The sequence below is a fragment of the Triturus cristatus genome, chromosome 9 (assembly GCF_964204655.1).
Source record: "Triturus cristatus chromosome 9, aTriCri1.1, whole genome shotgun sequence".
NCBI classification, from domain to species: Eukaryota; Metazoa; Chordata; class Amphibia; order Caudata; family Salamandridae; genus Triturus; species Triturus cristatus.
Genome location: NC_140592.1, coordinates 467212963 through 467226742, shown reverse-complemented (window position 1 = coordinate 467226742; position 13780 = coordinate 467212963). Strand labels below are relative to the sequence as shown.

General features: G+C 43.1%; 1 protein-coding gene across 5 annotated transcripts in view; it reads right to left on the bottom strand.

Moving 5' to 3' along the window:
• The window catches only part of LOC146798154 (uncharacterized), a 79701-nt gene that overhangs the window by 22155 nt on the left and 43766 nt on the right, over positions 1-13780 (bottom strand). For all 5 annotated transcript variants that reach the window (XR_014968625.1, XM_085625407.1, XM_085625410.1 and 2 more), the window contains one exon: positions 2295-2504. Coding sequence is in view for 4 of the 5 variants with exons in the window: in XM_085625407.1 (XP_085481533.1) it covers positions 2295-2504 (210 nt within the window). In the remaining variant the exon portion in view is untranslated. The remainder of the gene's footprint in view (positions 1-2294; positions 2505-13780) is intronic.

Genomic DNA, 13780 nt, shown 5'->3' with positions numbered 1-13780 from the left:
AGCGTTTTAAGTTGGGGAAATAATTCCCCTTCAATCCTGAGGGCCCCTGGGGGCTAACTAGCCCACCAGGTGCTTCCAGTAAGCGCCACTGAGCTGCGTTGCAGAGAGGTGGTCCAGGCGGTTTCACTTTTTACACCTCTCTGCAACGCAGCTCTGTGGCGCTTACTGGAGGTAAACAAACTAATGGTTGATCAGAGTGTCGCACTCCACGGTGAAGTAAAGTTAACTAGTCCAGTAATCCAGTAGATGGTGCAATTAGGTTGATCCTCCGTAGTATGAGGCTAGTTTAAACAAAGTAGATGCACTTTCTTGACTAAGAGAGTGTCTCCCTCATGCACTTGTGAATTTAAGTTCAATAGTTAATCGTGAGGTTAAAATGGTTAGAGTCAATTTCATATAGCTTTCTTAATGTTCTTATTGTGTTCTTTGTTTTTTGTCCGATTAGGAGATAAATGATCTCGTAGTGGCAATTCAGTACATACTTCAAATTCAATCAAAGAAACAAAATTGCCCAATGCATTTCGGGCGTCAAAGCCCTTCATCAGGGGGTAGTGTCCTGTAAATATAAGGAAATAAAGTATCAGTACAAAAACACACTTATTGTATAAGCTGTAATTTAGTGTACATGAAGTACCAATATGAACAGTATACATTAGTGGAGGTGCTGTGTTATTCAATGAGTGAACATATTTCGTAAAACGTGCCAAGGTGAAAATTCAAAAACCGTGTACGATGCAAGGCGTCCGTAGAGTATAACCAAGGTGATGTGAATGAGGAGAATGTAACGGGCCTCAGTTTAAAGAACGACAGTTGGCAAGTACGTGATCCCACACGGGTTTCCACAGAAGTACGACTACTTTTTCCTCACTAGTTTAATCTCTTATGCAGCTGCATGTCACCTCTATATCCATTCTACACGCGGTCACTTCAGCAGGTTGCTATTACATCACCTCTTTGGTAATCATGCAAAAGATTATTTACGTTTATTATCCGATCTATTATGTTCATGATCACGAATAGGATCACGGTTTTTGAATTTTCACCTTGGCACGTTTTACGAAATATGTTCACTGACCATGTCATGAGTGATGTAATATGTGACGTCATCAGCAGTGCATTGCGGGCGCGCGAGTTATAGTTAGCTGAACTAACTATAAAACAGGGGAATTTCAATGGTTTTGTACGAGTGAAAAGTCCAGCTAACTAAAACGCCCCAAAACCTATGGTTTTTTCAGTGAATATATAAATGTTTGGGCCTTGGGGGTCCTTGTGGGACCCCCTGAGCAGGCCTAGGGGGTCAGGGTGTTTATACCCTGCCCCCTTTTCGCGACTTTTTTGGGGGGTTTCTTGTGCCTTTGTTCTACCGAGGCACAAGATGGCTGCCATCACTTCCTGATTCAGAGTGTTGGCAGCCAATTAAAATACAGCTCGTGCATGGCAGGGTGCGCTTAGGGTAAGCGGACCCTCCGAGGCCATAGATATATATGTACTTTTAAATGTCATTTTCTCTGGAACTACTGAACAAATTTACACCATTTAAGCAAAAGGCACGAATCTGAACTAAGGACTACCTCTTTGCCAAATTTGGTGTAATTCCGTTCAGCAGTTCGGGCTGTAGCTGCGGCTATGGGAAATTGCATGGGGAAAACGAGTTTTGGGACCCCCCTTTTTTCTCAGCCCCCGCTTGACGAATCACCGTGAAACTTTCAGGATAGGAGCCGGCCGGAGCCAGCCCAAAGTTTTGAAAATTTCGCGAAGATTCGTCAATCGGCGCCAGAGTTATTCCAAATAGAATGCTGCGGATTTCCTATGGAAAATAGGTCCTAACTATATCTACCTACTGGCAATCGCCAGTAGGTAATATACACACGCACATATATGTAAGTAATTTTAACTATCAATAGGATCCCTCATTACCATTCTCACCATCAACTCTGCCTCTACCGAACAACATTCAGAACTAATATCTGAGCTGAAGGGAAGTCGATTTTTACCTTTTTGGCAAACCTGAGGTCCTATAACTATCATATTTAGAGGGAAGATAACGATCCATAAAAGAGGAGGGGAACAAAATATTCAAATCCATAAATGGAAAGCACAGATTTTATAATTGAAGCAAACCCCTAAGCTCACTGCTCGTACTAAAAAATCTGCATGACTAAATCAAACAAACTTACTCCTCACTGGAGCATTTGGGGAACATGAAGGGTCTTCCCTTGGACATCAATTACATACGGATAAATGGAAATGCACCAGACACAAGCAAACATGGCACATTTAATTGCTTCACTGACCTCTCCCCCCAGTGGTAAAATGCTCGGTCTTGATAGAAGTTACACAGGAAAAGCCAAACACTGATTGTTTCCATCCAGAAAATAACGAACAGGAACCAAATAGAGGACAGAAGAAAAAGCTCACATGCCATGGTTGCAGCCGGAGGACTGGGCGGAAAAATAGGAAGAAACTGAAAAGGACTTCCCTTTCCCAAAGATGCTACATTTGCGCTGTAAAAGGAAAAAGCCAAACAGACCTTTAGCATTAAGTCGTTAATCACAGAACAGAATAACAATCATTTACATTAAAATTGTTTACCATATCAAAAGACGTAATGACAATTAGCAACCATATCAGGGGTGACAAACTTTAAAGTTCACCAGGAGAGACTGGCAAATTTTACATACTTGGCTTTTTCCAAAGTGAATTATTGTCAATGTTGCAAACTTTATAGAAGACATCTGTAGCAAAACAATTTTTGCAAGAGAATTCTACTACTAAAAATGTGTTTGAATAGGTTTTTTTTTTTTTCTTCAAAACCAACTTATGTAGCCGTTTTATGCATTTCTAAGAAATACGCTGGTCTCTTAGCAGACCGTGTGCATTTTCGAAACAAAGCTTCATTAAGATTGCCTAGAAAATACTTTTCAACGCAATATATTCCTACTTCTATTTCCAGGAACCCATATCCAAAAAGGTGGTATGCTATGATGGGTTCAAAAGCAAAAAGGCAATAATTTAAAAAAGTCAACTTTCAGGCTGTTAGACTAGAAAGATTACATATCCCTTAGCTGGGCCTAGTTTCTTCGCATAACATTTCGAACCTCAACCACTGCTTTGTTTCTGAACAACAATCAGAAAAATGTCATGGTATGTCTCGCTATGAAATGAACATCATAATGGCAAACAATTTATGTAATTTTGTTATCCAGTTCCTTAAAAATACAATTTATGAGCCCCTTTGAGTGCGCATGTTTAGACTCGGAAACACCAATACAGTAGGGTAAATTTTTCACCGGGTGCAGTATTACCCACTATTCTGACTCTGCAGGTCAGAATGAGGAATAATATACGGTTTTAGAGCTGCATATCTAAGTACTGCACGCTTGGGTCTTTCCAATTTGTTTTCCTCCAATAAATTTTACTAGAATCTTCTGGACAGTGGAGACCAAAAAAAATGCAGAAACGTGGCAATTACCACAAAAATAAGAATTCCGATTCCATGCAAAAGAATCCGGATTTCCACAGGACTCATAAAAAGGGAATTTGAAAAATAATTTTTTACATGGACTGCACTTCCCACATCAGGGGAGGAAAAATAAAAACTGCTTGGCAAAACTGTCATTGCTTTTGAAACAGGTTACGGATTTCTCGAGCTTCATCATTTTGTTAACGCCTACACTTTGTTGTTGCAAAACAGATAGCTATGCATTCATAAAAACTAGATCACATAAAAAAAAAAATAAATAAATAAATAAATCAGGAAGGAGTCTTGTGGATGTTACTCCTAACCGAAATAAAACAAAAAAACTATCACAATAAATGTGAAAGGATAAGTACAGAAAATAAATCGGCGGCAATCAGCTGCAACTGTGTTTTCCTTGATCTCCTTCACATATACAAACACTGTTACATTGGGAAGCTGGTCCAGAACAGGAACATCCATGCCCCTGTGAACAAAAATTAACAGAGCTGGAGTCAGCGGGCCAAACTAAGCCAAGGGCCCTACTTCAACCTGATGCCGGGTCTGCTGGCTTAGTAGACGAATGCTTTAACTGTAGTGGCCTACATTTGACTTCATGGTCACAGATTCAAATCCCCGTGGGTTACATTCAGCCTTTCATCCCTCTGAGGTCGATAAAGTGAGTACCACCGAGGTGGTTAACAATAAATATCTGTTATTCAGCGCCAATTTACCCTTCGTGGTGAAAGTACGCTTTACAAATAGACATGTGATGGAAAGGTCCACCCTCGTCAATACCTGCCTGGGAGTTTCCCTCCTCTTGGATAATAGTGCAACTGTAAATTTGTCCCTTGACATTTTGGGTATAAATTTATAATGTTTTAAAGAGGTGCTCATGATCTTGAAATTACATAAGAGTCATATTACATGAAAGATAATTGATTTATTTTTGGTGCCAAGGCACTAATAATTATTTTCAACCAGCAACATAAACATTCTATTGCATTGTAGTGAAAGACTAAAGGTCCTTTATGAAAATGGGAAAAAATTATAATGGCTTTTAGTCACATTTTTAGGTCTCGGCTAGACAGCGCATGAGCCGTCTCAAAGTGACATGTTGTGTTGCATCTGTGAGCTTACAGGCCACCCATCTTGTACCACTGGTAAACTTTACTATTGTTCTCATTTCTTTGATGCCATTTATCATGGCCTCTTTTTGGGTTTGGCTCTTCCATAGCACATGTCTCCATACACTGCTTCCGGATCAAGTATTTTTCTTTGTTTTCAAGCACTCCATAGGAGCACTTGTGTTTTCAGGCCATCTCTCGTCTCCCCCGATGCTTGTACATAATTGATGCATTGCTTAAAAAGTTGTTAAAACACAAACAGGACTTGTTTATTTTTTGCGCGATCCGATGGTATTGGAGCGCTTGCTTAGTCGTCCACCTTCCAATAGCGCAAACACAAACCAATGGTATTGTAGTGCTTTAAGTGCTTACCAGTTACATTACACAATGACGCATTCATTTTTGTCGCGGATCCTGGATCAATGATTTTTTTTTCCAGTGGTGCATTCCTATTTACCCATCCCGGTCTGCTTCCCTAATTTACCCTTCCCCTCCACCCACTAGGTCCCTCGTCGCTGCTACTGCTTTATTTTCACGGCCCTACTGTATTGGAGCACTTGTTCCATCCTCTATCTTGCCATTGCGCTAACACCAGCCAATGGTACTAGAGCGCTTTAAGTGCTCACCAATTACATTATACAAGGACACATTTGTTGTCGTAGGCAGGGGGAAGCAAAAATTATTTGCCCAGAATCACAAATAGTTCAGCCAACAGAGAGATTTGAACCTGGTCCCCCAGTTCTCCTGCCGGCAGCTCTGGCCGTTACGCCACATCCATGTGTAGTATTGTGCCATAACCAAAGCGTTCCAAAGAATGTGCAACGCTTTGGTGAATGTGGGGGTTTTGTGAAAATGGCAGTTGGAGACCGGGCAAAGCTATTTGGCCGAGTGACCACGGCGGCTCCTCTGGCAATAAATATCTTTAAACCTTATGCATGGGGAACCAAGTTCTTGGTTAAGACTGAACATAAACTGTTGGTCACAACCTTGAGTGATGATAAGATTAAAGACCAAACGACTAGCATATCTAGGTTGTCCACTAAACTTCTACAATTTAATTTTGACATTGAACACATTCAGGGTATAAAAAATGCTAAAGCAAATTTTCGGTCTATTAGTCTAGTTCTTATTGAGGAGGAGGTAAAGGGTGAAGGGTGCAAAGAGAATGGTTTCTTACAGCTGCCAGGATGGAAATAAGAATGGAGGAAGCATGTAAGCAGCTATTGAGTAGGTCATTAAAGAGCGGCCTAAGGAGAGAACAGTGGAATCTGCGTGTCAACCATTTGGGAAGGTGTCTGATGAATGTTCTGTTGAGGACGGGTTGTTACTCAGGTTAAATAGATTGGCAATCCTTTCTGGGTTGAGGTCGAGGAAGAACCGGGTTGTGGTGCAGTGTATCCAGTGGGCAGTCGCAAACAAGTAGGTGTTGGTGAATGCAGTCAGTGCTATGATTTGATTTTATAGGACTAGTCCTCACAGTACGACATTGGTGTCTCCTTTTTGAGAGGAAGGAAGTCTTTTACAAAAATATGCCCGAATTGGATGGGTAAATGGATAAAAAGGGGACATGTCTTTAAGGCGGAAGTCTTCAAACTCTAGGGCGCGACCCCCAGGGGGGTCGTGGAGTCCGAGGAAGGGGGTCACAGATTCCCCAGTTTCCCTGTAAAAACTATCTCAATTAGCCGTCCCATGACGGCTGTGTTATCAGCTACTTGCCTGAATGAAAGGCATACGCACTGGTAATCTGCAGGTGTAAAGAATGCTTGGGAGCAGTTCTGGCTCTTTGTTAAGACAAAGATGTGTGTTGTTTTTAGTTGAAGTGCAATGAGTTAACGACTGGGCTGGGAAGTTCTTGCTTTTAAATTTAACTGCATTTACACAGCCCTTAGTGCCCCTAAAGAGGTGTTGAAGGGACAGTTATGTAAAAAACAGAAAACTGCATTACACACGCTCTGGTATTATTAAAACCTACATTTTGAAAGCACCATGTTATTGTATAACTATTCACACCATTTGCACTGCAAGTCTAAAAAATGTACTTACATATTCACAGTACTTTCCGTCACAGGCTGTGACTTCGTGGCACTAAAAATACACATCACTATTCTCCACTGCACCAATCAAGATTTAATTCTGTGGTTCTCTGGTTACACACAGACCGCTGCAATGCATTAACTAATATATGTTTCATAATGTACTACAGTCTATTTCCCACTGAGCAATAACTTATTTTACTTATTTTTCATTTACACTGCCCATTATTTTATATGTAGATACCTGAAGGTGAAAGACCTAAAAAACGTATAGACTATTTTGGCCTTATTTATGAGAAGCTTGCATTGCCAGAGCATCACTTTTTTTGATGCTCGGGTGGCGCAACCATCTCAACAATACCTACGAGGTAGTGCAAAGTCACCCTGCATGGCTTTGCATTGCCTCATAGATATGGAGTAATCAGTACGACATAGCAGCGCAAGTCACTGTGTTACCTTATTCTGCGTCAAGGAGGTGTTCCATGGGCTTTGCATGGGGTTCCCACGCAAAGCCCACGGCTTTTGATGCTACCCCATATTTACTAAATCACGTAAATCTGGGGCAGCTCCAAAAACTGACGCCTCTCCAGTGGAGGCGTAACGAGGAGAAATGTTTTAATTTCTCCTCGTTTTTTCCTCTTTCCATGTGTGCTGCATTCTGCAGCTCTCATAGAAATAGGAAAACGCCCCTCGGGATTGTTTTGGTGAAGAAGGTGCCGCTTCCCGTACAAAAACAATTCTGCCTACGTTGGTGCTAGGCAGCAATTTGGGAAGGGAAAAGGACTGGAATGCACCGTATTTCATAATTACAGTGTATTCCTGCCCTTTCACATTGGCATTGTGCAGCGCCGCAAGAAGACTTGCAGGGCTGTCCTACGCCAATTCCTCATGAATAAGGCTCTTTGTTTTTAGCTACACCTTTGGCTACACCCCTACACTCAATGACCTTTGGTTTGCTAAACACTGCTTAATACAATTTCCCCACCGTAAAAATATTTGCTGTGGAAATTGGGGGCGGTTAGAAATGGAAGTCTCTAGTTGCCAATGGTTTGCACCTTTGTCCAAGTAGGGACCCTTCCTTCTAAACAGGGTAAGAGGGATACACTACTGAAATAACCCGTGCTAACCCCCTTGGTAGCTTGGCACGAGCAGTCAGGTTTATTTCAGAGGCAGTGTGTAAAGGATTTGCACATAACCAACAGCAATACACTGAAAACACTACAAAAGGACACCACACCAGTTTAGAAAAATATCCAATACTTTATATATGCAAAACAAGACTAAAACAATAATAATCCAACATACAGTACTTAAAAATATGCACTTTGCAGGGAGCTGGCGTCGGTCGGTTGGTCCGGACTGCGGTGTGGGATGGGGCAGTGTGTCGCAAGACTTACGAGCAGTGACCCCAAGCCACGGTGTGGTCACGGTTGTCGAAGTCAGTGACGGTGTCGGTGAGACCAGGGCGGCAAAGTGAAGCGAGGCGGTGCGGAGTGCAGTGCCCACAGGTCACGGTGCAAGCAACAGCTCGGCAATCGTCATCAGTGAGACCAGGGTTGCGGTGCAAGATGCAGCGGTGTCCTCTGCGGTGCCTTCAGGGCATGGAGCCAGCAGCAGAGTCCGCGACGGCGTCGGTTGCTTTCGCCCCAATGTGGCAACTGAAACCACGGTTACAGAGGCGGTACCTAGAGGTCAGTGAAGACTTTGCGGTCCCTGAGACTTCAGAACAGGAGGCAATAAGTAAAGAAAATTCAGACCAGTCTTTTCACTATCCAAGGCAGAAGCAGCAACTGGAGGCCAAACTAACAAAGCAACAACACAGCAAAGTTGCAGTACTCCTCTTGGCAGTTCTTCCAGCTCTTCTTGGCAGTCTCCTTGATTCCAGTGAGTTCTAGGGTCTGGACCCCAATATTAATACTTAGTTTCTCTTTGTGCTTTTGGGCAGAGTGCCTGTGCCCAGCCCAAACCAGTTCCATCCTCTCTGGCCCATCTTCCTGGCAGGAGGTGGAGACAGCATTGATCAAGGCAGACCAGGCCCAATCTGGTGCAAGATAATCTCCTCCCACTACTATAAATACAGCCCTGGTCTATTCAGCTCAGCCCTGACTCATCCAGGAAAGGAAGGGCAAACCTTGACCTCACCAGTAGCTGTCTGATGAAAATGCACATCCCCAGCCCCTGTCACTCCAAAGCCAGACAGTCAATCCACAAACCCAGCAGAGGCACACAGGATGGCTAAGCAAGAAAATGCCTACTTTCTAAAAGTGGTATTTTCAAACACAGAACATAAAAATCATTTTTACTAAAAGAAGCTGTTTTATATTCTGAGTTCAGGCATGCTAAACCCCATTTCTCTATCTTGTCCCAATGGGAAGATATGCTCATAAGATGTTATAAGTAAACTCCCATTATCCTATGAGACAGATAGCCTTTCCATAGTGAACAAGCATTGGCATAGCCAATAGGTCTCGCCTTTGGAACCTTATAAGTATTTAGTTATGCAGTACAATATCCTTGGTGCAAAAACATCAACTGTTGCATGTCTAAACACTTATAAGGTCCCAAAGGCGAGACCTATTGGCTATGCCAATGCTTGTGTTTGCTTATTTTGCAAACCTGCAATGTGGAAAAAGAGTGGGAAAATATACAAAATAAATGCGCAGGCCAGAGCTCCAACATGCCAGCACATGCACTGAAGTGTACTCCTTCTCATGCTCCTGTGCACATGTGATCAAACAAAATGCTCTCACTCTAGTGCGGACAGCCAGTGAAAAAAGTGGGTTGACCAACTACAGTGTAACCTGAAGTCACGGGGCAGTAGATGAGCGGTACAACGGATGGGTGATCTGCAACTCTACTTAGCAGAACCCTTGCTAAATCAGTAAATGTGACAAAATTCAAGGAGCAGCACCAAAGGAAATGGTACATAAAGCAAGTAGGACAAAAATGAGCAGCTTTTCCTTCCATGTGAAAAGTTATGCACGCATAGAACGAAGTGAGCATCTCCCGCTTTGCACACTGAAAGTGTTCAGACCTTAATCGGACTGCAATTTCTGTCTCTAAAGGTGGGGAGGACGGGCACAATGAGGTTTTGCGAGCTGCGAGGATGCCACAATTCCTAATCCACAAAATAAATTTTTAAAGGTTCATAAGCTGGCACTGAAGATTAGAGAATGATGAATGGTCACGTCGGTGAAGCGCGGGATGGAGTGGTGGGGAAGGGAGCGCATTTAAAACTGATAGCGCGACACTGTGGATAAAAAAAAAAAAAAAGCGCGACCCGGCCGGAAGTTGTGTGGCGCGCAATTAAATAAACAAGTGAGACAGATGTGAGAGAGTTACACCGGAGACTTCACGAGACAGACCTCGAAGAGAAGAGTCTGATCGGAGGCAGAACGAGATCGCGTGAGAGAATGAGACAGACCACAGCAGCAGTACATCGCGGCGCCACGAAAGTGAAAGTAATTGGCAGAGAATGAAAGCAGTCTAAGATTAGAAACACAACCGATCTTCCGTGCAGTAAGTGGGGGGAGCGGGTGAGAGAGGGGGGGAGGAAAGCCGGTTATGCGAGGAAAGGAATGCTAGAAACCAGGATAGCAGCTGTGCGCGTGCACAACATCGCAAATGCAAGCTGGAGGCCTGACAAAAGCCACTAGGTTAGCACTTCCAAAACCCGCTTACTAAAACTCTCGCCAGACAGCGCTATAAGCGCTGGCTCAGGCGAGACCTAAAAATGAAACGCACTGTAATTCACTACCAGGACATGTTACACAAACCAGTACATGCCATACCCTTAATATACATGGCACCCTGCCCACAGTGGCTACCTTGGGCCTACCTTAGGGGTGAGACTTGCATGTAAGAAAAGTGACGATTAGGGCTTGGCAAGTGGGTGCACTTGCCAGGTTGACATGGCAATTACAAACCGCGCAAACTCTGCAATGGCAGGTCTGATAACCCATTTCAGGGCTGCATGGGTGAGTGGCACAATCAGTACTGCAGGCCCACCAGCAGCATTGGATTTACAGGCCTCAGCACCCTCAGTGCACTTTACTAGGGACTTACTTACTAGTAAGTCAAACATGCCAATCATGGAAACACCAATCCATAATACAATTTACAATAGGAGCACTTGCACTTTAAGACTTAACGGAAGTGAGAAAGTGTGCAGAGACACTGAACCAGCAAAAACAGAGTCAAAACTAGGTCAAAAAGGAAAAAAAACAGGGGAATCATGCCAAAACAATGGCAGGTATAACAGGGGCATTTATAGTTATCGATAGATGATGATGAGGAGAACCAGTTTCTAGAAAAAAATTGTCCCAAGGGGTCCTTACACCTACGAAGGTTTGACAAGTGGGTCTCGACATCAAAACGTTTGAAGACCACTGCTTTAAGCGATCATGATCGGACAGTCAAAAGAAATTCAGTGTTGGCTAAAACTAGGGAGAAGGAGAACTATGACAGTCGTTCTAGGGTTAGAGAGCTTAAGATCCAAGTAGGGGATGATGTATGTATGTATCAGGAAAGGATGCCATTTTAAACAAGCATTTACAATGCAACGGTCTCGGCATTGTTAAAGTTAGAGCTATTGGCATTGTTCATGACAATGCCGTTTCTTTAAATGTTTTTAAAAAAAACAAAAAACTAAAATAATGTCATGAGCAATGTCAATAGCTCTAACTTTACGAATGCCGAGACCATTGCATTGTAAATGCTTGTTGGAAGTTGCTGTGCCCCAGAAACGGAGCCTCGGACTCCCGGCTCCTACGTATGTCCGGGTCTTATGTACACAAGAGCCGCAAAAACAGGACTCTTTTCAGCGCTGTTTTTGGTGTTCTGATGTTAATCAATTTATAAAATATAAATTCATATCATAACTGCAGCTTTTGACCTATGCCCCGTATGTTTGTCAATGTCAAAGGCTTGTTTCTAAAGGAAACAAACATGGCTTTTAATACCGCCTAGCGGAGGGCGGTGAACTTATAATGTTGAATATGTCTCATTTAACTAAATCCCACGATCCGCAGCTTTAGACCTCAGCTCCTCTGTAAGTGTCCGATGCTTGTGTATACAGAAACATACTTTTAAAGCGCCTTATGGAGGGAGGTTTGTGCGCTTGTATATTATTAAATACTTAAAATAATTTCACAGCCGGCGTCTCTCACCTCTGGGGTTCTGTGGGTGTCTGAGCTCAAAACATAGCTTTTAATAGCACCTTACGGAGCCTGGTATTGTCACATTATAAAAAGTTCTTCAATTGTAATTACCAGAACCCAGCATTCGACCTTAAGCACGTTTTTCTGTCTGATGCCGTTGTTTACTAGCGCCCAGAAAACATGTCTCTGCTCTACATAGCGCCTTGTGCAAATTGGTGAATTTATTTTACTGAATATTGAAATTATAATTTAGTGAAGTGTGACGTGCTCACTTTCATTGGGATGTGTATGTTAAAATCACCGCTCTTTTCTAAACTAGTCTATACATTGTTAAGTTTATTAACGAAAACGTGTTACAGTCTAAATATAACATCATTAAATCTGTTTTGGTTTCGTTCATAAATTGTGCCTTCTTACACTGTAGACGTATTCATTTTGATTTTGTGTAGTAACTGTGTAGTAATTTGCATTATTAGCTTCTAAAATACAAATAAACTCAGGAAACATGCTTGTAATACAAATTATTTGTAATTTTTGCGTCACTGCAGGGGGCTTGTAGGGGTGGGGGTGTTACACGTACAGTCAGCGTCTCTGAACCGTCGGAGTGAGGGGCACAGGGCGAGAGATTCGGGGACACAAAGAGCTGGAAGAAATGTCATATTTATAGCACGGGGACTCGGGGACTTGTTAAGCAATGTTCAGCCACGGAAGGGAATTGAGAGCAAGGCAGTATAGTAAAAACAAACAAGGCTGGGTGAGATTACTAGCTGTAAGGGGCCCCACCTACCCGCACTAACGGACCCTGCGCCGGCTTTATCGAAGAAATTAAAGGATCCGCCGATAAAGAGAGCGGAATGGGTAACGGAGGCGCCAGAAAAATGAAAGGCCAACCTGGAGAGGAGAAGAGGTGATATCAGCGATGAGGGGGGAGAGAGAACAAGATATGTGCCGAACACGGGAGCCAAGAGCAGGGGGAGAGGACGCCATTAAAACCACTGCCTTTCTCCGAGGCGAAGCAGAAATGCCTCGGAGAAACGTAGCGTCGTTTTCGGATTCGGGGGCGTGTTTTGCTGTTATCTCCTCCAGCCATTGGCTGGAGGAGATAATTAGACTTTCTGCAAAAAACACGCCCCCCGATCCGAAAAGGACGGGGCCTGATCGGAGTAACGGGACCTCTTCTCCAATGGCTGGCCAGCATTGAAGAGGCCAGCCAATGGAGAACAGGGGAGAAGAGGGGCGGGTTCAAGCCCCTCTTCTCCAAAACATTAAATCTCTCGACTTCCGGTTCTGCCTTCGGCAGACCGGATGGTCCCGAGACCTAAAAAGGTGGAGAGGAATTCAGTGGGCCTGTTGTCATTGAGAAGGTTTGTGGAAGCGCTGTCAGAGTGAATGGTAGGAGTTGGTGAAATATTGCTAGGGTAGTGAAGTGCAAAGAGGAGCAGAATGTGAGTTCTTTCCGGACAGTGAAAGTGGTGGGGCAAGGAAATAGTGGTTGTCCTGGCCATAGCACTTCAAATTTGACTGGTTTTATTTCTTTCCCCTCACCTGTTGCCCAGGGAGAGAGGGATAGTTCCAGTCAACGTGCCAAACCAAGTTCACTTACTTCTCATGATGGCAGTGTAGGAGTATGCAGGGGTGAACATGTGAGAAGGTTACCTAACAGGTGTAGGTGATTCTGCCAGTGGGTTCCAGCAGTTCCTTTCCCGGTGTGTTAGAGCTCCTTTTAGTGGTATAAGGTTATTAGTTTCCAACGTTTAGTTCCTTTCTATTCTTGGAATTTTGTTTGTTCTTTATCTTATTCTTTAGTGAGGTGGCCATTCTGTTTATAGTATTTTCTTATGTAAAGGATGTTTCGCCTGACTGGGTATATCCGGTTTTAGTATGTATGGACTGTATCTGATCTATTTTGTCAGTTGTTCTAGGTATTATCTTGTGTAAGCTTTTTAGCTTCTTAATTTTAATGTTGTTAACCACGGAAAAATGTTGTTTGGTTATGTAAGTGGA